At 45.6% G+C, this 25571-nt stretch overlaps 1 protein-coding gene across 2 annotated transcripts; it reads left to right on the top strand.

Moving 5' to 3' along the window:
• The first annotated feature begins 5713 nt into the window (after nt 1-5713).
• Nucleotides 5714-22259, top strand: IL1B2 (interleukin 1, beta 2). Of its 2 annotated transcripts, none has more exon segments than NM_001302388.1 (7): nt 5714-5928; nt 15986-16047; nt 16576-16627; nt 17785-17980; nt 19157-19321; nt 20545-20675; nt 21453-22259. In NM_001302388.1, coding segments are annotated over 6 exon segments (804 nt in total). In that variant the 5' UTR covers nt 5714-5928; nt 15986-16000; the 3' UTR covers nt 21666-22259.
• The last annotated feature ends 3312 nt before the right edge of the window (nt 22260-25571 follow it).

Genomic DNA, 25571 nt, shown 5'->3' on the forward strand with positions numbered 1-25571 from the left:
GAGGAGGGTTTGATCCCTGGCCCCAGACCTTCCACAAGCTCAGGGTAATGCCAAAAGAGAGAGAGAGAGATCATTTCAAATAGTGAGATGAAAATCCATAGGAGGAACATGCTAAAAAAGAGTCTGGAACTAGAGGGGGGAGGTGAAAGCTGTTGGGGGGTTAGTGTCAAAGGAAACCATAATGAGAAAGGATAGAGCAGCTTGCCCTCAGTTAGGGACGAGAATGACCTGGCCAAGGATGGGAAAGGACGCCTGTGGACTGGGTGCGGGGAGCATGTTTGTAGAGTGGGCATGGAAGTGTGAGCAAGTTTGGGCAGTGCAGGGTGTTGGAGGGCCTCCGAGAGAGGAGACCCCACCTAAAGTAACCCAGGACATTGTGCTGGGGTGGGCTGAGGTTGTGGACTTCTGCCCCCAACCCAGATAAGGGAAAGGCCTTGCTTCTAAAGAGGGGCACCGGAGATGCCTCCCAAGCATGGGTCTGAACCCATACTCCCCAGTTGGAAAGCATCTGGCACCCACAGATACAGAGAGGCCCCGAGACATTTTCAGCCACCTGGACTAGCCTGGCATGAGCCACCAGGCCCTTGGGGCCCTCCCACTCTCCCCTGATACACACAGTCACTCGCCTTCTTGTCATGTCTTCAAGCGGGGGTTCCAATAGTGAACCCCTGCTTCAAGGGGTTCGTTATGCCCTCCTCGGGCCAGTATGACAGCTTCCAGTTTCCCAGCTAAGGCAGATTTCCAAAAGCCAGGAGCTTAACATTGTGTTCCCAGGTGGGCTCAAATTCCAGAGGATTCTGTAGGGGCAGAAAATTTTTCCCTTCTTTCCTTCGAGATTTTTAGGGTTTTTTGTTTGTTTGTTTTGTATTGGTGTGTGTTCTGTTTGTTTGTTTTGACTTTAGGGTCACACCTGAGACACACAGAAGTGCCAAGCACCAGGGGTCGAATTAGAGCTGCAGCTGCTGGCCTATGCCACAGCCACAGCAGCATGGGATCCTTAACCCACTAAACGAGGCCAGGGATGAAACCCATATCCTCATGGATACTAGTCAGGTTCATAACCCACTTAGCCACAATGGAACTCCCCTTTGGGATTTTTGTCTTGTCTTGTTCATCTAATAATTAAATTGACATAAGACAGGTTAACAGGAGAAAAGCACCTTCAATTTCACATATAAATTCAATAAAAATATGAGACTCAAAGGCCGTCAGGCACTTGAGGCTTCCCTGCCATCCTGAGCTAAGGGATGCAGACAGACCTGGGACTTGGAACGCAATGCAGTCAATTCATGGAAAGATAACAACAAAAGGTTGCTTATCCTGTTGGCCTCATGCAGATAAGTCTTTCAGATAAAGGAGTTATTTCTGGAAATATCTCCCCTTCTGATAGAGGGTCCCCTTTCTGAATTCCATTAGGCAGTGAAGGGGGAGATAAAAAGCTTTTCCTGAGTCAGCTGGTTCTTTATTGCCTTCAGCTCAAAATAATCCACATGGCAGATGCTGAAGGGGTAAATTCCACTCCCCTTCAATCCATTACACACACAGACACACACACACACACACACACACACACACACACACACACACACACACGCAGACTCCAGTTTGAGTAGAGGGCAGGTTTGCCTGATACCTAATATTGAGGACACAAATGTGTCCCCAGTGACTTCTGAGAGTCCCCAGAACACCATCCTGGCAGCCTCCTCCTGGCCTTCATGTCATGTAGCTCCTGCCACAGGTGACTTCTTCCATCCATTCAAGTCCTGAGCAGAGTGACAGCCAGGACCTGCTCTGGTGTCTGGGAAATTGCAAAGGTTCCCAAGCCTGGCTCTGAGAGACATGTCATGAGGTGGCCACACTGCCAGGCACATGATGACCTCAACTTCTTCTGCCACATCCACCCTGGAGAGGGGACATTGTCCCCCCTACACCTCTGAGGCCAGCTTCTGGCCACCAACCAAACTTTCCTGAAGGTTTGAGGAGGAGAGAAGGCTGCTCTCAGGTCCACAGTCCTCCCCCCACCCCCAAGAGTGACCCAGTGTGACAGGCATCAGTGCATAATCTCTTCCTCCCCAGTGGGCTCCTGGCACGTCTGAGGCTCAGAATCCTAGCCCAAGCTGATGCAGGCCAACTGGGTAAGAAGTTTCCTCCACGTGACAGATGAATGGATTAAGAAGATGTGCTATAAAAGTGGCAGTATATAAGATTAACATTCAGAAGTCAGTTGCATTTCTGTATACCAGCAATGAAGCATTAGAAAAGGAATACAAATAAATGATACCTTTTAAAATTGCACCTCACAAAATCAAATACCTCGGAATACACCTGACCAAAGAGGTAAAGGACCTATATGCCGAGAAGTATAAAACTTTAATCAAAGAAATCAAAGAAGATGTAAAGAAATGGAAGGATATTCCATGTTCCTGGATTGGAAAAATCAATATTGTGAAAATGGCCATCCTACCCAAAGCAAACTACAGATTCAATGCAATCCCTATCAAATGCCCCATGACAGTTTTCACAGAACTAGAACAAACAATCCAAACATTTATATGGAACCACAAAAGACCCAGAATCGCCAAAGCAATCCTGAGAAACAAAAACCAAGCAGGAGGCATAACTCTCCCAGACTTCAAGAAATACTACAAAGCCACAGTCATCAAAACAGTGTGGTACTGGTATCAAAACAGACAGACAGACCAATGGAACAGAATAGAGAATCCGGAAATAAACCCTGACACCTATGGTCAATTAATCTTTGACAAGGGAGGCAGGAACATCAAATGGGAAAAGGAAAGTCTATTCAGCAAGCATTGCTGGGAAACCTGGACAGCTATATGCAAAGCAATGAAACTAGAACACACCCTCACACCATGCACAAAAATAAACTCCAAATGGCTGAAAGACTTAAATATACGACAGGACACCATCAAACTCCTAGAAGAAAACATAGGCAAAACACTCTCTGACATCAACCTCATGAATATTTTCTCAGGTCAGTCTCCCAAAGCAATAGAAATTAGAGCAAAAATAAACCCATGGGACCTCATCAACCTGAAAAGCTTTTGCACAGCAAAGGAAACCATAAAGAAAACAAAAAGACAACTTACAGAATGGGAGAAAATAGTTTCAAATGATGCAACTGACAAGGGCTTAATCTCTAGAATATACAAGCAACTTATACAACTCAACAGCAAAAAAACCAATCAATCATTGGAAAAATGGGCAAAAGACCTGAATAGACATTTCTCCAAGGAAGATATACAGATGGCCAACAAACACATGAAAAAATGCTCAACATCGCTGATTATAAGAGAAATGCAAATCAAAACTACCATGAGATACCACCTCACACCAGTCAGAATGGCCATCATTAATAAATCCACAAATAACAAGTGCTGGAGGGGCTGTGGCGAAAAGGGCACCCTCCTGCACTGCTGGTGGGAATGTATTCTGGTACAGCCACTATGGAGAACAGTTTGGAGATACCTTAGAAATCTATACATAGAACTTTCATATGACCCTGCAATCCCACTCTTGGGCATCTATCCGGACAAAGCTCTACTTAAAAGAGACACATGCACCCGCATGTTCATTGCAGCCCTATTCACAATAGCCAGGACATGGAAACAATCCAAATGTCCATCAACAGATGATTGGATTCGGAAGAGGTGGTATATATACACAATGGAATACTACTCAGCCATAAAAAGGATGACATAATGCCATTTGCAGCAACATGGATGGAACTAGAGAATCTCATACTGAGTGAAATGAGCCAGAAAGACAAAGACAAATACCATATGATATCACTTATAACTGGAATCTAATATCCAGCACAAATGAACATCTCCTCAGAAAAGAAACTCATGGACTTGGAGAAGAGACTTGTGGCTGCCTGATGGGAGGGGGAGGGAGTGGGAGGGATCGGGAGCTTGGGCTTATCAGACACAACCTAGATAGATTTATAAGGAGATCCTGCTGAATAGCATTGAGAACTATGTCTAGATACTCATGTCGCAACAGAAGAAAGGGTGGGGGAAAAAAGTGTAACTGCAATGTATACATCTAAGGATGACCTGACCCCCTTGCTGTACAGTGGGAAAATAATAAAAAAAAAAAAGAAGAAGATGTGCTATATATACACAATGGAATACTACTCAACCATTAAACAGAACAAAATACTGCCGTTTGCCACAACATGGATGGAACAAGAGACTCTCATACTAAGTAAGGTAAGTCAGAAAGAGAAGACAAATACCACATGATATCACTTATATCTGGAGTCAAATATATGGCACAAATGAACCTTTCCACAGAAAAGAAACTCATGGACTTGAAGAACAGACATGTGGCTGCCCAGGGAGAGGGGAAAGGAGTGGGATAGACTGGGAGCCTGGGGTTCATAGATGCAAACTATTGCGTTTGGAGTGAATAAGCAATGAGATCCTGCTGTGTAGCACTGGAAACAATATCTAGTCCCCTGTGATGGAGCATGATGGAAGATGATGTGAGAAAAAGAATGTATAAATATATGTGTGACTGGATCACTTTGCTGTACAGTAGAAAATTCACAGAACACTGTAAACAAGCTCTAACGGAAAAATTAAAATCATTTACAAAAAGAACAATAAATTCCCTGCGCCCACCAGGGCCCTCCCCCAACCCCAGTTCCCCTCTCTCCCTGGGATGTCTGACAGCACCTCTCCATTCCCTCTAGGGCCCCAAGTCAGATGGTGACAGGCTCCACAGAGGGTCACCAGGCTCTCAAGGTTTGCCCTTACTCTTTACGCATGCTGGTCCAGAGTGAGAAAATGCTCACCCAGCCTTTTCCTGGTCGTCTCAGGGCCTCGGAGCTGGTGCACTCAATGACCCTCCACACAGGCAGAAGCAGTGCTCACATTTCCCCACAAAGCAGTCCAGTGGGTGCCTAGAGCATTCTCAGTTCCCAGAGAGCCTGATGGAGGTCTGCTCCCTCCTCTAGCCTGCACATGTCCCTAAGTGTGCAGGAGAAAGGGAGAAGACCCCTTGTGGCACCTTACCTCTGTCGCAGCACTTGCCATAGTCCATCTTAAAATGTGGACAGAGTTCCCGTCGTGGTTCAGTGGAAACAAACCTGACTAGAATCCATGAGGATGCAGGTTTGATCCCTGGCCTCACTCAGTGGGTTAAGGATCTGGCCTGTGAGCTTTGGTATAGGGCACAGATGTAGCTCAGATCTTGTATTGCTGTGGCTGTGGTGTAGCCTGGTGGCTGCAGCTCCTATTCGACCCCTAGCCTGAGAACTTCCTCATGCCATGGGTACAGCCTTAAAATGATAAAACAAACAAACAAATTGTGGATATTTGCAAAAACTCAAGGACAGCTACGAGGTCTGGTGTTATTGTGTTCACCCTCCTCTCTGCTCAAATGCACACACACACACACACACACACACACACACACCTCAAACTGGTACCTGGTGTGTGTAGTGAATGATCGATGTTACCTTAGGTGACATGCCATCACTTATGACTTCATCTTTCTAGAATGTCTACCTTTTCAGAGGAATTTGGGAAGCCCTCAAGAAACACTTCAAAATTGCCATAATGGAGAAATGGGAATGTTTTTCCAGAAACGTGCCTCTAGGGTATTTCTGGTGAGACCCAAGTCAGGAGAACACTACCCCTTTGTGATTGGGGTGGGAGTGCCCATCACCTCCCTGTTCCAGAAAAAGCTTCATAAAAGGCTCCAACTTCCCCAGACAAGTAGGTGTACACACCTCTGACTCAAGCCAGAGAAGCAAGGTGTCCCCTTTGCCTTTGTGGCAGGACCTACACTCTTCCAAGAGGATACTTCCCCTGACCAGGCCCAGAACAACTCTCCTGCTCTAAGAGTCCAGGGACCTTCTTGCTGCTGAGGACGGCATTCTGAAGGAAAGCGCTTCTGGTGAGTCTCTGCTTTTAACACAAGGATCATCTTTTCCAAGGAAATACTAGGAGGCTAGCTCAAGATGGAAGCCGCGAGGGTGGTGTGGCATGATTACTCCTGGCTTTCATGCATTTGGTCGGTCAGCATTGGTGGAGCACTGTTATGTGCCAGGCATGGAGAGCTGTAATCCCAAGGCTGCAACAGGTGCATTAATAGTAAGGGAGACAAGCAATTAAAACAATGAAGGTGATTGCCGAGGGTGTTAGAGGCACACCACAGAGAGGACAGGTACCCGCCACCCAGCTGGGAAAGGGGCTTGACATGGAGGAGACAGAGCACAAGCTGAGTCTTGAGGGACTAGAAGTTGGTCAGACCACAGGGAGGAGAAGGGGGTCCAGGCAGAAAGAGCAGGCTGTACAAAAGCAGAGGAAGAGGATTGCATTCAAGGGACTGCAGATAGTTTGGAAGGGCTGAAGCATGGGCTAGGAGAGCAGGAGACACCATGGTGGGTCCTGCATGCCTGCCAGGCTCAGGAGCCTGAACTCATCCCCACAGGGAATGGGAAGCCAATGATGAGATTTGAGCAAAAACTTGATGTTACCCAATTTGCTTCATGGAGAGATCTCTGTGGCTGGTGTGTGAGGAATGGGTGCTTGAAGGTTCCATGGCAGCAGGTGAACCAATTAGGGCATGGTAGGAGTAGCCTAAATGAGAAGGGAGGAAAGCTTGAACCACAATGATGTATGGGGAGGAAGAGAAATCCTCAGCTCCCAGGCTTTGAGGAAGTAGCCAATAAAGACCTGTTCTAAGAACTGATGGTGGGTGATGAGGGGATGGAGAGGTGAACGCTTGGCTGGGAGTGGCTGGGGTACTTTCTTGTTGAATGGCTTATCCAGTGTGAGAGGGAGGCAGAGTGGAGTCATCATCCATTAACTTTGCTAGTCATTTCAGGAACTACCTCACCTATTTTGAAAAACGGGTCTTGTGTGAGAGCTGTATTCCTTCTTTATAAGATGCTAGAAGATTTTTCTAACCTTCTCATATCAGAGAGAGAAAGAAACTCAGGGGTTGGTGAACTTGGTGGTGTCCATCTATTACCCTGAAGTTTTGCCAACATTTTTATAACACCTTCACACAATCAGAGGTGCTCACTCAGTAATTTGGGGAGAGTCACAATGAATCTGGATCCTAGACTTGAACAATGCCCCCAACCCATCCTGAGTGGCCTTGCTGAGAACTTTCTCCCCCAGCAAATAGAAAACTCAGTTCCAGCCAACAAGGAGGAAATGAGTAAAGACGTGAAATTAAGCAAGCCCTGGAAGGAAATGGCCAAATCACGTTCCATTATGTAACAACCAGCAAATAGAATAGAGCAAATAGTGATTAGGGGAGAAGAATTTTATCATAGATTTGAGGAGAGAAAAAATTTTCAGCCTCGTTAAAAAAAAAAAAAAAGCATATGATTCCATGGGCAGAAACCCTAAGGTGATTGGTTTGACCTTGCGTACAACAAAGTCTTACGGAAAAAGGAAAGGGCAAAGGAAATCAGGCAAGGGAGCTGCCAGGAGGAGCAGGTGAGAAAGTGAAGCAGAATAAGGAAGGAATTCAGAAGAAGGGCACAGAGAAAACTAGGAACCCAGTTGGAAAATCCCCATGCTACCCCAAGAGAAGGAGAAAGAAGCAAAGTCACACAGCACATCCCAGCCCAGGGGGAAAAGGAGGGAAGACAGGAAACTGAGTTTTTCCTAGTCCTGGGAGGGCAATGTAGGAGACTTAGGGGCAGATCTGGGATCCTCCAGGCCAGCATCATTTAGAATATAACCAGGTCACTAAGAAAGGAGTCTACAGATGGGCACCTTGGACAGCACAAGAGGGGAAAAGAAATGTTCCTAACCGGGGTATCCCATTGTGGCTCAGCTGTTACAAACCGGACTAGTGTCCATGAGGACTCAGGTTCCATCCCTGACCCCACTCAGTGGGTTAAGGATCTGGTGTTGTCACAAGCTGCACTGTAGGTCACAGACACATCTCGGATCTGGCATTCCTGTGGCTGTGGCATAGGCCAGCAGCTGCAGCTCTGAATGGACCATGTGCCATGGTGTGGCCCTAAAAAAACAAAGGAACAAACAAAAACATTCATAACAATAAAATCATTTTTAAAAAAAGGAAAAAATAGGATCTGGTTTGGGTTTACCAAACCCAAATATTGAGTCATGGCCCCAAGATTGTTTTTTCTTTTTACAGCTGCACCTACAGCATATGGAAGTTCCCAGGCTAGGGGTTGAATCAGAGTCTCAGCAGCAAGCCATAGACACAGCCATGGCAACGCCAGATCTGAGTCACATCTGTGACCTAGGCTGTAGCTTGTGGCAATGCCTGATCCTTAACCCACTGATTGAGGCCAGGGATTGAACCCACATCCACAAGAAGACTGCATTGGGTCCTTAGCCCACTGAGCCACAATGGGAACTCCTGGTTCCAACATTTACTAGTGGTGTGGCCTTAGATAAGTGATTTCTGTTGTTGGCCTCAGTGTCCCCAAAGGCAAAAGAGCTCAAAACTATTTACCTTAAGCTTTATTGTGAAGATAGGAGTTCCCACTGGTCCAGCAGTAAGGATTCAACAGTTGTCACAGCAGTGGCTTGGGTTCATTCCCTGGCCTGGGAACTTCCACATGCTGTGGGTGTGGCCCACCAAAAAAGGTTTTTAAAGACTAAAAGAGGTAATAAGAACAAAGTGCCTGGCACTTAGGAGGTGCTCAATAAAAGACAGTTTTGTTAACTTTTTTTCACATTGACAGATTTTATTAAGTCATAGATGACATTCAATACCATATAGGTTACAGGTGTATGTACCATATCCTAAATCACAATATTTAAAGGTTCTCCTCCATTTAGAGTGATTATAAAAGTTGCCTCTATTCCCTGTGTTGTATGAGATATCATTATAGCTTATTTTACAGATAATAGTTTGTACCTCCTAATTCCCTACCTCTCTATTTCCCCTCTGTCCCCCACTGGTAACCACCAGTTTGTTCACTGTAATTGTGAGTCTGCTTCTTTTTTTGTTATACTCACTAGTTTGTTGTATTTTTTAGATTCCACATATAAGTGACATTGTACAGTGAATGCCTTTTCTGTCTAACATTTCTTCATCCTCCAAATTTATACCTGTCATTGCAAATGGAAAAATTTCATTCTTTTCTACACCTGAATAGAATTTCATGATACACACACACACACACACACACATATATAAATATAAATATACATATACATCACAATTTTTTGGCCACCCCATGGCATATGAAGTTCCCAAACCAGGGATAAGATCTGAGCCACAGCAGCAAGGGCAGGTCCCTTTAACCCACTATGCAAGGCAGGGGATAGAACCCACATCCTGCCACTCCAGAGTCACCTCCTATCCTGGTGCACCACAGCGGGAACTCCTTATCACATATCTTTATCCATTCATTTCTTGATGGACACTTAGGTTGCTTCCCTATCTTGGCAACTGCAAATCATGCTGCTATAACACTGGGGTACATGTATCTTTTCAAATTACCATTTTCATTCTTTTCAGATATATACTCAGGAATAGAACTGCTGGGTCATATGGTAGTTCTATTTTCAGTTTTTTGAGAAACTTCCATACCGTTTTCCTAACCAGCTTCACCAATTTACATTCCCACCAAGAGCCCACCAGGATTCCCTTTTCTCCACATCCCTACCCACATTTCTTATTTGCAAACTTCTTGACGATAGTCACTCGGGCAGGTGTGAGGTGATGGCTTGTGGTTTTGATTTTCATTTCTCTGATGATGCTGAGCAGTGTTGAGCATCTTGTTTTGTGCCTGGTGGTCATTTACATTCCCTCTTTGGAAAAACATCTCCTCAGACACTCTGCTCACTTTTTAATCAGGCTGGGTTTTTTGATGCTGTACAAGCAAGGACAGCATTTCTTTCTTTCTTTAGTTTTTTTTTTTTTTTTTTTTTTTGTCTTTTTGCCATTTCTTGGATTGCTCCCACAGCATATGGAGGTTCCCAGGCTAGGGGTCCAATTGGAGCTGTAGCCGCCAGCCTACACCAGAGCCACAGCAACTCAGGATCTGAGCCAAGTCTGCAACCTACACCACAGCTCACAGCAATGCCGGATCCTTAACCCACTGAGCAAGATCAGGGATTGAAACCACAACCTCATCGTTCCTAGTCGGATTCGTTAACCACTGCATGACAACGGGAACCCCAAGGACAACTTTTGTAAAGTATCATTTCTAGATTTGTCTCCAATAGAAATGGTGTAATACAGTGGTTTGTGACATGGGTGGGGAGGGGGCAAGGTCACATGCCACAATCTGCCAGACATGTCTCCTTAAGCTCATCCACTTACACATCACCCATGGCTGCTTTCTCACAGCAATGGCAGAGTTGAGTGGTTGCAGCAAAGCCTCAAATATTTGCTCTCTAGCTCTTTATCCATAATGTTTCCAGAATCCTGGTATAAGTTGTATCAGAAGTCTGTTTTTGTGGCTTACTCTCCTATATCCAGTACATGCAAGAATAGATACAGGAGTACCCATTATGATTCAGCAGTAATAAACCCAACTAGCATCCATGAGGATGAAGGTTCAATCCTTGGTCTCACTCAGTGGGTTAAGGATCTGGTGTTGCCATGAGCTAGAGTGTAGGTCACACACTTGGCTCAGATCTAGCATTGCTGTGGCTGTAGTATAGTCCAGAGCTGCAGCTCTGATTCATCTCCGAGCCTGAGAACTTCCATAGGCTGCAGGTGAGGCCCAAAAGTGTCAAAAAGAAAAAAAGAAGGGAAAAAAAAAAGAAAGAAAGGGAGAAAATGAGGAAATGAAAAGAAAAGATATAGAGCACAAAGGCCTCAGTACCCACCTCAAACACCCTGGGCTTTCCTGTTGGATCCAAAGGAAGGCGAGTTTTCATTGGGTTCTCAGAGGTGAAATAACAACCCAGCCAACAGGGAGAGACCACTGGAGACCATATACCTCACTGGACCAAGACATCTGCTTTGATATGTAAGCCTCCGTGTTCTCCACCTGGGGGGAGAACAAAGCATTCCCGGAGTCTTCCTGTCCCCTCTCTGACTTTGGGTCCAAGAGGTCAGGCTGCAGAGGCCCAACTCAGATGCTGTTGTGAGAGGAAGCACAGAGGTCTCAAAACTGAAAATCAGACTGCCCAATCCCCAATAAGCCCTGAAGCAGAAGGAAAAGGAGTGGGGTATCCATGGAGACAGGATTCACATTTTCAGTTACCAGAGAGACCCCCAGAAATAACGGAAGGAAAATGACAGACTCATGACCCATGCGAGGAAGTCATTGCCAAGGATGAGATGGGTCTTGGGGAACATGGTAGGGATGGTCATGGCTTCGTTCTTTCTGTGCTGAGCAAGAGGGTGAACAAGGAAGGAATGATCCATGGCAGAGAGCAGACACTACTGCATGCATCGAGATGCTATGAGAACTAAACCGTGATTCTTTTGTCTTCTTGTTCAAAATCATTGAAGACCATTTGGGTGAGGCCAACCTCGATCAGAGAGGCTAGAAGCCCAAGATCAGGCATAAGATGGCACCAAGACCCTTGCTGCTCTGAATCACTGCCAGGCTCCTGTCTCAGAGGAATAAGCTACTTGGGTGGAGGGCAGCTTTCAGATGAGAAGGGCTTGTGTGATTCAGTAGCCGAAGGGTCCCCAAAAGCTGGAGCTCCCTATGACATTCTGGCATTGCCAACCCCCTACTTCTGCTGGGTCCATTTCCCTGGCTTTGCATGTCCAACTGTATCATCATCACTCTTCAGACCCTCCCTTGGTGTGACAACATCCACAGTGAGAAGGTTTCTGCTTTGGGGGAACCAGAAGGACGTGCTGTAGCCTGAGTGGTGTCCTTGGAAAAACAGGGTTTGATACATGCTTTGTGCAGACTGCCTGTCTGCTCTTATGGTTTCACTTCCTGAGATGGATAGGCTGCTGCCCGGTTTTGGGTCCAGGCTCCAGTGTTGGGATGAGACACATGGCAGACCTGCAGAGACTGCTATGTCAAAGGCCATTGTCCCACAGTTCCAACATTTCCCTTGAGCAGAGAGAATGAAGGTTCATGCCCCCTGGAAACTAGAAGATGAAGGAGGACATTCCTTCCTGCCCTGTATCTCATGTCCCAGAAACAGGATGCTTGAATGCCTTGCTTACCTCCCTTCCTGCCACTGGTGTTCATCCTCCTTCACTCAGCTTCTAATCACATCAGTGACTCAAGGCCCCTCTGTGTTCTCCATCAGGAGCACCCACAGAGCTAAAACACCACCAGATCATGTAGATCCCCAGCATAAGTATCTGAAGAAGGTAGTTTTCCTTCGGTGAAGCTTGTGGACCAGGAGTTAATTTCCAGAGTGGATGCTCTGAAGGCAAATAAGAATCAACCATCAGGCTCTCTAGGCAGGGCCTCTGGGGAGTCTGCAGAACCAGACACCCAATTTTATGAGGGCGTAGACTTGGAGACTGACTAGGGCTCACCAAACCCACAGGAAATGGATGCACCCAACAGGATGCAGCTTTCAGATTCCCTGTGGAACATACACCTTGCCAAAGATGAGATTCTTGGGTCTGCATTCCTAAGGTCAAGGTACCGGGAGCCAAATCAGAAGGCTGGGGAAGGAACCCACTGTGTGATCCTTGCCCACAGTAGAGTCAATTTCCCTCCTGTCTGTGAAAGTCAGGAACTCTGTCCCATGAATAATACTGAGCAAGCCCAGGGCTTGGCACAGAGTAGGCACAGGCATGCTTATTTGAGTGAAAACACTGTCGAATTCCTGCTCACTCATTCAGGTAGACAAACTTTACTGCCTGAATGTGCATGTCACACCCTGTGCTAGACTCAGCTCTGAAAGAGTTCACGGCATCCTGAGGGAACCATGTAAGTGAACAAGGTTTCAATTCAGTGCTTTGGGTACTGTAGTAGGTGTGACAGAGTGGGAAGAGAACACACCCTCCTGGACTCCATGCACCTTTTATTTATTTATTTATCTTTTTATCTATTTATTTATTGTCTATTTAGGGCCAAACCCACAGCATATGGAAGTTCCCAGGCTAGGATTCAAATCAGAGTCATAGCACCAGCCTATGCCATAGCCACAGCAATGCCAGATTATGGCTGCATCTGCAAACTACACCAAAGCTTGTGGCAACACCAACTCCTTAACCCACTGAGGAATCTACCCTGCATCCTCATGGATACTAGTCAGGTTCTTTGCCATGACAGGAACTCCTCCATGCACTTTTCTAGCCTGGTCATTCATTCACTCTTGCAGGGCTACCTTGGGACAGTACCCTGAGCACTAGCTCTTCTTGTGTCTGAGTGAAAAAAGTCTGTTGCTTTCCTGCACACTAACAACAAAATACCTCTACATGAAACAAAGAAAGCCATCCATTTACAGTGGCATCAAGACCAATAAAAATACTGAGGAATAAGTTTCACTAAGAAGGCGAAATGTCTGTCCACTGAAAATTATAAAGCACGGATGAAAGAAATTGAAGACACAAATAAATAGAAAGATATCCCATGTTTGGGACTGAAGTGATTAGTATTGTTGAAATGTCCATGCTACCTAAAGCCATCTATAGATTCAAGGCAGATCCTCTCAAAATTCCCATGGCATATTTCTTAGAAATAGGAGAGATAATGCTAAAACTTGTTTGGAACAACCAAAAAATAGCCAAAACAACCTTGAGAAGAAAGGACAAAGCTGGAGGCATCGCACTTCATGATTTCAGACTATATTACAAATATAGACACATACCTATGTAACTTAGTCATTAAAAAGAAGAAAACCCTGCATTTGTGACATCAATGAACCTTGAAGGCATTCTGCTTAGTGACATATGTCAGCAAAACACAAATGTTATATCATCTCTTTTCGATGTGGACACTTAAAAGGAAAAAAAATCACAACTCGTAAGAACAAAGGAAAGAATAGCAGTTACTCAGGGGTGGGAGAAATGGGGAGATGTTGGAGATGTTGGTCAAAGGGGACCTAGTTTCAGTTATAAGGCAGTTACAAGTGCTGGGAATCTAATGTACAGCACGGGAACTGTTAGTAACTATTCTGTATGATAGAGTTGAAAGTGAGTAAGAGATAAGATCCTAAATGTTCTCACCACCAATACACACACACACATATATAAATATATGTGCATGGACATGTATATTATATATATATATATATATATATATGTATATATATATATATCTATATAATCATGTGAGCTGATGGGTGTCTTAATGAGCATCCTCATTGTGGTAATCTTTCTTCAATATACACTTCATCCTGTTGTATGCAGTCTCACACAATGGTATATGTGAGTTCTATCACAATAAAGGTAGAGGGGAAAAAAACAATGTCTAATATCTCTCAGAGTTACCATGGGATATAGTCCCAGCTGGATATTCTTATTGTAAAAGTTCCACTTTTCAGAGTTCAGAGGAAACATTCTTTTAGGCAAAAAGCACCTCTGCATTTTCAAAAGGGAATGTGATCATGAAGCTTGACTTATTCACAATCTTTTCAAATATGTCTTCAACCCAGGCTCCTTTCACCATTTATCAAAGATTGATATAGATTCCATATGGAATCAACTAGGGTACCAGCACCTTGTCTGATGGGTTGGATGAACTCACCCCATCAGGAGCCTGCACCCCCACACAACTATGTTTTCTCTGCTTCGCCCTGGAAAGATCAAAGTTTCCCTACCAAAGGCTCCAGTATTTGGCCCAGGGCCCTCGAGGTTGAGAACAGCACAATGGGTTCAGAATCCACATGGTTACTGTCACTTCCTTAGGCCCATTTATCCATCTCCCGGTGGAAAGTTTCCTAAACTTAAGTCCAAGGAGGGAGGGAGGGAGAATTTGTGTGTGTGTGTATGTGTTTTTGTTCAATTTTGTCCCAGAGATCTAAATTCAAACATTCTTCTAATCTAGGAAACCCCAGTATTTCTGTTTGACATCAGGCGCACAACAGTTGTCAGAAGAAAAAACATATATTTGCATATGACGACACATTTGCAAAAAAAAAAAAAAAAAGTGTCATCGTTTGTTACCACTTCCAAGGATTGGAGAGTGATTTCAGGTTACCCGCTCCCAGAAGTTCCCATCAATCCTCTTTTTAAAATTTTTTTAATTTGGTTGTGAAATCAGTTAACCTAAGGGAAATTTCTCAGCTCCTCACTTCTTTGTTTAAAGGCTATAAAGAGTGAGGGAGAAATTGGCAGACAGTATACCTCTTGAAGGCACAAAAGCCATTCAGGGACCCTACCCTCTCTAGCCAGTCTACATTGCTCATGTGTCACTTTAACTCCTCCTTATGCCTAGTCCTAAGAGAGCTTCTCCCTCCCTCTCTCTCTCTCTCTGTCTCTGTCTCTCTCTCTTTCTCTGTCTCTCTTCCCCCTGATTCTTTCTCTCTCCCTCTCCCTCCCTTCATGCCTCTCTGTCTGAGTGCTGGGCTATTTGCAAAAATGCCAGGTTTACTATAATGCTATAGCTTGTAAAATATGGGGGGGGGAGTTCCTGCTGTGGGTCAGGGGAAATGAATCTGACTAGCATCCATGAGGATGCAGGTTCGATCCAAGGCCTCGTCCAGTTGCCTATAATCTGGCGTTGCCATGAGCTGTGATGTAGGTAGCTCAGATCTGGTGATGCTGTAGTGGTGATATAGACCAGCAGCTGCAGCTCCAAATTGACCCCTAGCCTAGGAACCTCTAAATGCAACAGGTGTGGGCCTAAAAAGACTATATATATATATATAAATTAACACTGCTTATTTAGAATTTCAATATCCAACTTCTGCCCCAGGTCTAACAAATGCACTTCTGGTGTGGGCTTACATTAGCAAATACTTTTCTCTGGACCCAAAGGAGGGCTCTTTCATCCATTCACTCATTCATTCAAAGACTCGTTCTTTGCTGGCCTGCAGTGTACTAGATGCCAAAGGAAAATCACCCGTGAAAGCAGCCGTGGTGGGGACTGGCACAGCAAATGGTCACTCATTTTCTCCTCTTTACGCAGGTTTCTGAAGCAGCCATGGCCACGGTACCTGAACCTGCCAAGGAAGTGATGGCTAACAATGGGTCAGTGGAGAAACTGGTACCAGTAATGCGAGCAGGGCTCCCTTCTCAAGAGTGCAGTGTTAGCTGTGCTTAGAGACCAGATTTGTCCCTCATCCTGCCTCTTTTAGTAGCAAGCGGGGTTCCAGGTTAACCTGGTTTAAAGACTCATTTCCCACTGTAAGTCTGGATTTGATGTCATTGCAGGGGGCCACCTACAATTGGCAAACAGGAAGAAGGGATTCCATGTGGATGACACAAGGGATCTTGTGGCATGTCCAGCTTCAGTGGGAAGGAAGGCTTCAGTGAGAAGGAAAGCTCCAGTTTTAACTGGGCTGGAAGGGGTCTCGAGATCCAATAGAGAGCAGCTGGGGTACCTGCCCCGCCTCCTAGGCTGCTCCAGGAATATGCCCATGGAAACTGCTAGCTCCAGGCAGCCCTAAGGAACAAGCTGTTTGCAGTTTCCTATTAACAGTGAAGATCGCTTGCAGGGAAGGAAAATTCATCCTGTCCAGGGGACATAACTGAGCAAGCTCTCTGCTTTTATTACAGTGACAACAATAATGACCTGTTATTTGAGGCTGATGGCCCCAAAGAGATGAAGGTAAGGCCATGCGCTTAGCTCCCAACACATGCAGGGGCTCGGGCAGGGGAAAGTCTCAAGGAAAGGGCTCTGGGCCCCCTTATTCCTATGGAATTCTGTGATGAACTGACTCGCCTTCTCCAGTGAGACTGATGCAGGCCACTCCTCAGTTCCGGCGGCACCACAGCGGTTCACTGAGCCTTGGTGATGGTGGCCATGCTTGAGGAGGGTGAGAAGAAATGATGGTAGAGAGAGTGTTTGCTGTCTCATGTTGGCAAGGCAGCCAAGGCTTCAATGCACAGTTGCTTCTCCTTTTAGAAAAAGGGTTCAGCCCTAAAACTGATGAAACTCTGTCAATCACTAGAGTCGAACCCTGAGACCCATTTTCTCCAGCCCTGGGTGGGGGTGTGGTGTATCTGTCTGGCCCACCCTCCCACTGCCCCTGCCAGGGGCTGGAGCCTCTGTGCGGGGCAGGAACTTCTTGCTTTCCTCTGAGCTGTTAGAAGTCTCTTTAACTGTCTTCAAGACATTAAACCATTCTTGTGCCCAGGGGCAACTTCAAGCCTTAATACACTTACACAGTTTCTCTGAACAAAGGGAAAGTGGGAACCTGTTTCACAAATATCAACCACAATTTTGGGGGGTTGTGGAGGTTTTTTGGCCCCAGGGGGGACATGTAGAAGTTCCCAGCAGGGGAACCACGCACCTTTTACAGTGTTTGCGAGATGCTTATGCAACAGCTTTTAAAAGACGAAAACTTGTAGAGAGTAATTGAAAACTCATTGATTGAGCATAGAAATATTGATAATATGATCATCACAGCCATGAAAAATTTAATACATAGTCTTGTGTTTTGGGTTTCCAAACAGGTAAAAATGTAAGAAGGCATACGTTTATGGTTAGGTGGAGCATGTGTCAGAAAACACAAACAAGGTCAAAATGGGATGTATTCTTGAAGAATACCATGGAGGGTGTCAGAGAGCCCACATTCAGGTTTGGGGTCTGCCTCTCACTTGCCACATGCCTATGGGTAAACCACTGAACCTCTCTGGGCTGCAGAGAGATGAAAGATTCTCTGGAGAAGCTCTGTTTATCCCCTCCTGCATCCCGTCTCATGTCAAAATGGGAGTTCTCAGGCCCAGCCACCTACCACACTGACATTCTTGATCTATCCACAGTGCCGCACCCAAAACCTTGACCTCAGCCCTCTGGGAGATGGGAGCATCCAGCTGCAAATCTCCCACCAGCTCTGCAACGAGAGCTCCAGGCCGATGGTGTCTGTGATTGTGGCAAAGGAGAAGCCGATGAATCCCTCCTCCCAGGTCGTCTGCGATGATGACCCAAAGAGCATCTTTTCATCCGTCTTTGAAGAAGGTACCTAGGGAAAGCTGAGGGCAGATAGGATATCTCTGGTCCTTTCCTTCTCAGAGGCCATAACTCAATGGTCAACTAAACTCTCCTGAAGCTGAAACCCTTTAAAAGTAGAAGGCCCAGGAGTTCCCTGGTGGCTCAGTGGAATCCAGTGTTGTCACTGCTGTGGCTTGGGTTTGCTCGCTGGCCCAGGAACTTCCAAGTGCCAGAGGCACAGCCAAAAAAATAAAATTTTTTTTTTAAATAGAATGCCCAGCAGTGAGAGGAAAACAGAGAGGTCCGGAAACCCAACTAACCACTTTTGTAGTTGAAACAATTCTTTTTTTATTTTTTGTCTTACATCAGAATGTTTTGTTCCCTTAAAAGGAATTCTTCTTTAGTGAAATAATGATGTACCTGGCTAGTGCTATTAATCAGAGGAATGGAGGCTTTTCTGGAATTTATAGGCATGCATAAAAAGTACCCAAAATACTATATATCTCCATACATTACTACATATCATCCAATTTGGTGATGGTTTTAGTTTTCTTTTGCGTTATTGATATTATTCTTAAAACAGGACCTGGAGGAAATCACGTTGTGGCTCAGCAGTTGCCAACCTGACTAGTATCCATGAGGATGTGCATTCAATCCCTGGCCTTGCTCAAGGGTTAAGCATCCAACATTGCCATGAGCTGTAGCGTAGGTCACAGACAAGGCTCAGATTCTGCATTGCTGTGGCTTTGGTGTAGGCCAGCAGCTACAGCTCTGAGTTGACACTAAGCCTGGGGAATTCCATATGCCATGGATGTGGCCCTAAAAAGCCAGGAATAAAAAGCAGGACCATGATAACTACTCACAACTGCAAAGCTCCCAGTCATTCTCAGGGTGCTTTCGGTTACATTTTATCCCTGTGAGTCTCAGAAGGTCCCTGCTGGGCCAGTGTGTGCCATTGCCTTTTTGCAGAAGGAGTTCTGTGGCTCTTCCACAGCAAGCAATAAAGCTGAAGCTTGAACCCATATCTTAAGGCACCGGGTGCAGTGTTCTTATCCACCCCAGCTTCCTCCCCACCAATATTAGAATCAGACTGTGGCTGACCTCCCTCAGATGTCTTCCAAGGCACCAGATCCTGCCGCTTCACATCATGAGGTTTGCTCTTCTAATCTTCTGCCTAAAAGACACCTCTGCTCCACATTTCAGAGCCCATCGTCCTTGAAAAGCATGCCAATGGTTTTCTCTGTGATGCCACCCCTGTGCAGTCCGTGGACTGCAAACTCCAGGACAAAGATGAAAAAGCCCTGGTGCTGGCTGGCCCACATGAGCTGAAGGCTCTCCACCTCCTCACAGGGGACTTGAAGAGAGAAGGTACCTGGGGACACCGTGATTCTTTTCTTGGCCTCCTGGAAACGTGCCAATTATCTCTATCTTCAACAAAGTAGACCATTTAGGCAAATGATTGACATGAATGCAATATCATGGAATACAGAGTGTGTACATGCTTTATGGAGGTCCTAGCAAGGATGCCAGGATGAGGCCCTTAGCAGGTTCATTTTCAGCAAGAGAGGTGACAAGCACATCCAGGACCACAGACCAGCCAAGTCACTTAAAGGCAGTGCGATGTCAGTGCTTCTGTTGGAAAGGGGTCATTTGATGGACAGGACCTAACTACCTGTGGGTGCCTTCTTCCTGTTGTGGAGGTCAAAACTAGAATGGCAAAGAGATAATTTGTCCCTCCTCATTCCCAACTTTGCCCACTTGCCCCTAACATCCTTCCCACCCAATACCAGATGGTTCCTGAGAAGCCGATCTTACTGACGAGCAGGAACTTGTATCTCTGTCACTGGCCATTGTTTCAAGTCTGGGGAGCCCATTGGTGGTGGGACTCTGCCTGGCACCCTGCCACTGTGGCTGAGCCCTGTATGCAGGGGTGTGACCGGGGGGCAGATCAAAGGAGCAGTGTGGTCTCATCCAAGCTGCTGACCTTGGAGAGAGGCATCACAGGGGGAAAGCTTCTCAGCCTGGCCAAGACAATTCTGTTTCTCCAGAATTGCATCAGAAGCACAACCTTGGGGCCTCCAAGGGAGACAGCTGTGACTAAGGAAGATTAAAATGAGCATCTCTCTTTGGACCACTTCACCTAGTCAAGCAGCCCTCCTCCTTCAAGTTCATCCCACTGGCTGCTCCATGTTCCTGAAACAGATCTGTGCCTGATGTCCTTTAGGAATCTGGTTTTACTTCTTTTCTTGCTGTTCACATTGGTCAGAGTGTTCTGGTGTTTTGGATAGGCACATCACCAGGCAGGGGCAAGATGGCTTGCTTTCTTCTAAAAATCAGAGCTTCTAATTGTTTACTGCCACTGTGGTGAGGCTCTGAGAAGCCCCCAGACCCTTCTTTGGGGAAAAACCTGATTCAACCAACTGAACCTGTTATTGTCTGGGAGAGAAGCCAGCTCTCCTGTCTATGAGGCCATAGGAATTTTGGATGCCAAAGAGGATCCTAAACGGCACCAGTCCTAGGCTAAGGGTCCAGTGCTTGGACCAACCCTGCAGTGCTATGTCCCTGACCACAGGCCCCTCTCCTTCCCTCAGTGGTGTTCTGCATGAGCTTTGTGCAAGGAGATGACAGCGATGACAAGATACCTGTGACCTTAGGGATCAAGGGAAAGAATCTGTACCTGTCTTGTGTGATGAAAGATGACACACCCACCCTGCAGCTGGAGGTGAGTGAGTACCAAGGTCTGAAGGCCCTTCTTGGGCTTCACTGAAGCACCCCCAGCCATTACTTCCAAGACAGTGACCTCTTCCCCCCTACCCACCCCCAGAAAGTCTGGGAGCAGAACCACTTGGTAATTTTCCATATGTGTAAATAAGTTGAATATAATAAGTTCAGGTAAGGGTTAATGCAGGTAACTTTCACTCCCATTGTGGCAAGTTAAATCATTCTGCTGATGTGCTTACATCCTGCTGTTGTTAGCCCCCCATCGATCATACAATGTTGGGATTGGAAGGGGAGTCTCTTGTTAGGGTTGCTCCATTAGGTAGATGCACTTTGGGAACTTAATTGATTCAAAGCACCTGTCACCTGTCATCATCTCCATGCCATTCCCAACATCATACTTGCCCCCACCAGCATTCCCAGCAAAATCTTCCTCTCCAAGTTGAAGTCATTCTAGCCAGGGCTATGAGGAAATACACAGCACAAGTCCCTGGAGCCTAGGTACTTCCAGAAGCTTTCATCTAATTTTCACTTTCAACAACCTTCCCATCTGTGTCTTGCCCCCTACCATTTGGCACTGTTTCAGAAAAGGATGAGGGCTCTTTTGGTCACCATACCGAAGGCTGGGGTCACAAAGATATGTCAGGGCCCTGGCACTTGCCCCTGTGACCTGTTTATATGTTTCATCTCCAGCTGACCTGGAGAACATCTTTTCCCAGATCAGAGTAGGGTATCTTTGACCTGTCCCATGCAAAAAAACTGTATTTCTGCTTTGCTGCAGGATGTAGACCCCAAAAGTTACCCAAAGAGGGACATGGAGAAGCGATTCGTCTTCTACAAGACAGAAATCAAGAACAGAGTTGAATTCGAGTCTGCCCTGTACCCCAACTGGTACATCAGCACCTCTCAAGCAGAACAAAAGCCCGTCTTCCTGGGAAACTCCAAAGGCCGCCAAGATATAACTGACTTCACCATGGAAGTCCTCTCTCCCTAAGGAAAGCCATACCCAGAGGGTCCACATGGGCTGAAGAACCCCGGAGGCTGGCAGAAGGGGACTGGAAGAGTTGGTACATGGTTGCTGCCTGAATTTCACTATTGTCTAATCGATGCCCAGCTGTCTTCCCTAGATTAGTGCTAAGGAGATCCCCCTGCCCCCCAGTGAGGAGGAACAGCCCCCTCCTCTCCAAGTCCATGCACAGACCCCATCCTCTAAGCCAGCCCTTCTCTCACCCCTTCTCCTCACTCAAAGCCAGCCTGGTGGAAACCATGGCACACTAGGGTCACTGGCAGTCCTCTGTCCTTGGCACCCAGCTTCTGATGATCGATCACTGAACTATTTATTTATTTAATTGTGGGTTGGTCTATTTAACTTAATTCAAGGGGGCCAAGAAGCAGCAGTGTCTGTGAAAGATCTTAGTCTTCCATAGCTATGGAATCAATTTCTTTGGGGTGAGTGTGCCACCTTTAAAATCTCTCACCAAGCCTGAAAACATAATAAGCTCAAATTATTTAAAGAAGAATGCTTATGAATAAAGAAGGACGATCAGATTGTTCAATGATTCTGAAATAAATGTCACTGAAAAACATCCTTTTCCATGTGGTCATTGGCCTGCCTTGGCTCTGACATAGAAGGGTAAAGATAAACGGTACCATGAATGTTCTCTGTGTGGAACGAGAAACCTTCTCCTTACCACTGAAGGCGGAGTACTTAGGGACATCACTGGCCAGTGAAGAGCAGCCTTTATACCCCTCCTTTTCCATTTCTATTTTTCAACAAAAGGGTAGTTGGTGCACAAGGGTCATCTGAAAAATAGAATTAGCTAAAATATTCCAGGGAATAGTGGTTGATGGTAACAGCTGCCAAGTGTTTCTCTATTCATTGACTCAGCAAATATATATTAAGCAAATGCTATGCACTGGGGGTTGGAAATTGAGAAACAAGAAAGGTAGGGCATTCCTAGTTAAATAGGAGAGGCAGATGGATACAATGAACATAAGGCAGCATAAGAAGCAGAGGTGAGGAATTCCTGTTGTGCTTCAGTGGGTTAAGAACTTGACTGGAATCCATGAGGATGCAGGTTTGATCCCTGGCTTCGCTCAGTGGCTTAAGGATCTTACATTGCCATGAGCTGTGGTGTATGTAGGACATAGACATGGCTGGGATCCCACATTGCTGTGGCTGTGGTGTAGGTTGGTGGCTCTAGCTCCAATTCTCCCCCTAGCCTGGGAAACTCCATATGCCATGGCTGAAGCCCTAAAAAGACAAAAGACAAAACAAAACGAAAACCAAAAAACGCCACACGTTCTTAGAAGAAGAAATGATTGGCTAAGGAGGAGTTCTGCAATCACACATAAATCAAGGAGGATAAATCTGTGGTTATGTAGGGGTTTTTTTTTTTCACTGTCAAATCTATGAAGTAATTCATTTAAGAAACTGTTAAATGCTTAATCTATGCTAGAAAATGGATTTAAAACACTTCCACTCTTTTAACTGTCTATTTTGACATAATTTTAGATTTATGGAAGAGTTGCGAAGAATATACAGAGTTCCCCCAGCTTCCCCTGATGTTGCTATCTCACATAAGTATAATATTTTATCAAAAATAAGAAATTAACCCTGGTAGACAGAGTCTAATTGATTTTTAACACACCTTCTGCCTCAGCAGTTCCGCTATTTGGTGTCTTCCCGAAAGAAAGGCTGTTTACTTTAGGATTGTTTGTGAAAAGCTTAACAAAATAAACTGGCAATAACCTAATGTCCTTTGGCAGGAAAAAGATTAAATAAAACACAGCAAAAGAAAAAGAAAAAGTGCTGAAATGGAAAGAGATCCAGACAAATCATTGCAAGAAAAAATCAAGTTGCAAAATAATACCTATAGGATGATACCATTTCCATAAAAAAAAAAAAAGAAAACACACTGCCCATCCAAAACACACGACTCTATGCTTCTAAGGATCATTGACCAGACTGAAAATAGTGGTTACTTGGGGCGGGTGGATGGGGGTTGTCAAAAGAAACTTAGGCCTATGTTTGAATTTTTTTACAAGAGGAATATATTCATCAATTACCAATATATTTTTAATTCTCTGTATTAAAATATTCCATTTTAATGGTGTTTCAATTCCTGGACCTGCACCAGAGACTACAACTGACCCTGCAAAAGAGCTATTCTGTTCCTGGTCTGGCACCAAATTCTTTCCCTGAGGACATTTCTCCCTTTCTCTGCACTGTGTCCTTATCCTGGAAGAGAAAAACAGCATGTTTCCAGCTGCTATGGTGACTTCTGCCTGGCACCTGTGGTTGCTCTGTTTGTACCATTTTACTGCTCCATCCCGAGAGTCCAAGTGGCACATATCCTGGGCCTGCTGTCCATGACAAACAAGACACTGATTTATATACGGGGACAACAGCTTCTCACCTCTGGTTCCTACATCTGGATTGTAGCCGTAAGTGGACTTATGATGAAACTGAAGCACAGAGAGCTTATGTTTTTTGCCAAGAATGCAAGCTGATAAGTAGTGAGGACAAGATTCAGATGAAGGACAGTGGGACAGGATTAAGGTGGCAGAACAGAAGGACTGGAGCTCAACTTCTCTCCTAAACCCACAAAATTCACAACTAAAGACGGAGCACTCTTCACCCGAATGGACAAGAAACCTTAAAAAGGATATCCTACTCCAGAAGAAAAAGAGGAGGACGCATCAAGAGGTAGGAGGGGTGATTTCACGATAGGAACAACCCCCTATCTCCTGGGTGGGAAGCTCCACAGACTGGAAACTAACTGCTTCACAGAGACTCACCTACAGGAGTGAGTGTTCTGAGCCCCACATCAAACTCTCACGTGTGGGGATCTGGCAAGGGGAGAAAGCGCCTCAGGGCATCTGGCATTGAAGGCCAGTGGGGCTTGTGCTCAGGAGCTCCACAAGACTGGGGGAAACAGAGACCCCATTCTTAAAAGGCACACACAGACTTTCACGTGCACTGGGTCCGAGGGCAAATCAAAATCTCCATGGGAATCTGAGTCAAACCACACTGCAGGACTTCAGTTCATCCTGGGAAAAAAAAGGGTAAACGTGGCTTGTTGTGAGGGAAGGACATTGAAAGAAAAGCTCTCGGGAACATTCAGCAGCTGAGCCTTTCTGTGGAGGTGGCCATTTTGGGAAAATCTGGCCCCACCCATCAGTCAGCTGCTGAGAAGCCCCAAGGCCAAACAACAACCCAGGTGGGATCACAGCCCCGCCCCTCAGTAAACAGGCCACCTAAAGACCCCACCCCCAGGCACACAGCTGCCTCTAATCCCATCCAGACACTAAGCCCCACCCACCAGAGGGATTAGAATCAGCTCCACCTACCAGTGGGCAGGCATCAGCCCCTCCCATCAGGAAGGCTACAGCAAGCCCTCATACTGACTTCAGCCACAGGGGGGCAGACACCAGAAGTAAGAGAGGCTACAACTCTATTATCTGTAAGAAGGTCACCACACCAAAAACCTATAAAAGTGAAAAGACAGAGAACTATGACTCAGATGAGGGAGAAAGGAAAAACGCCAGAAAAACAGCTTGGCAATGAGGAGATTCTCAGCCTCCAGGAAAAGGACTTTATTTAGACTGTTGATGCTAAAGATGATGCAAGACATTGGAAATCAACTGGAGGCAAAGATGGATAACTTACAGGAAACCCTCAGCAAAGAGATACAAGATATCAAACTTAAACAAGAAGAGATGCAAAATACAACAACTGAACTAAAAAATTCACTAGAGGCAGCTAACAGCAGAATACTGGAGGCAGAAGAACAAATAAGCGAGGTGGGGGACAGATTAGTGGAAATTACAGATGCAGAACAGAAAAGAGAAAAAAGACTGAAAAGAAATGAAGAGAGTCTCAGAGAACTCTGGGACA

This window comes from Sus scrofa, unplaced genomic scaffold (genome assembly GCF_000003025.6).
Source record: "Sus scrofa isolate TJ Tabasco breed Duroc unplaced genomic scaffold, Sscrofa11.1 Contig2062, whole genome shotgun sequence".
NCBI lineage: Eukaryota > Metazoa > Chordata > Mammalia > Artiodactyla > Suidae > Sus > Sus scrofa.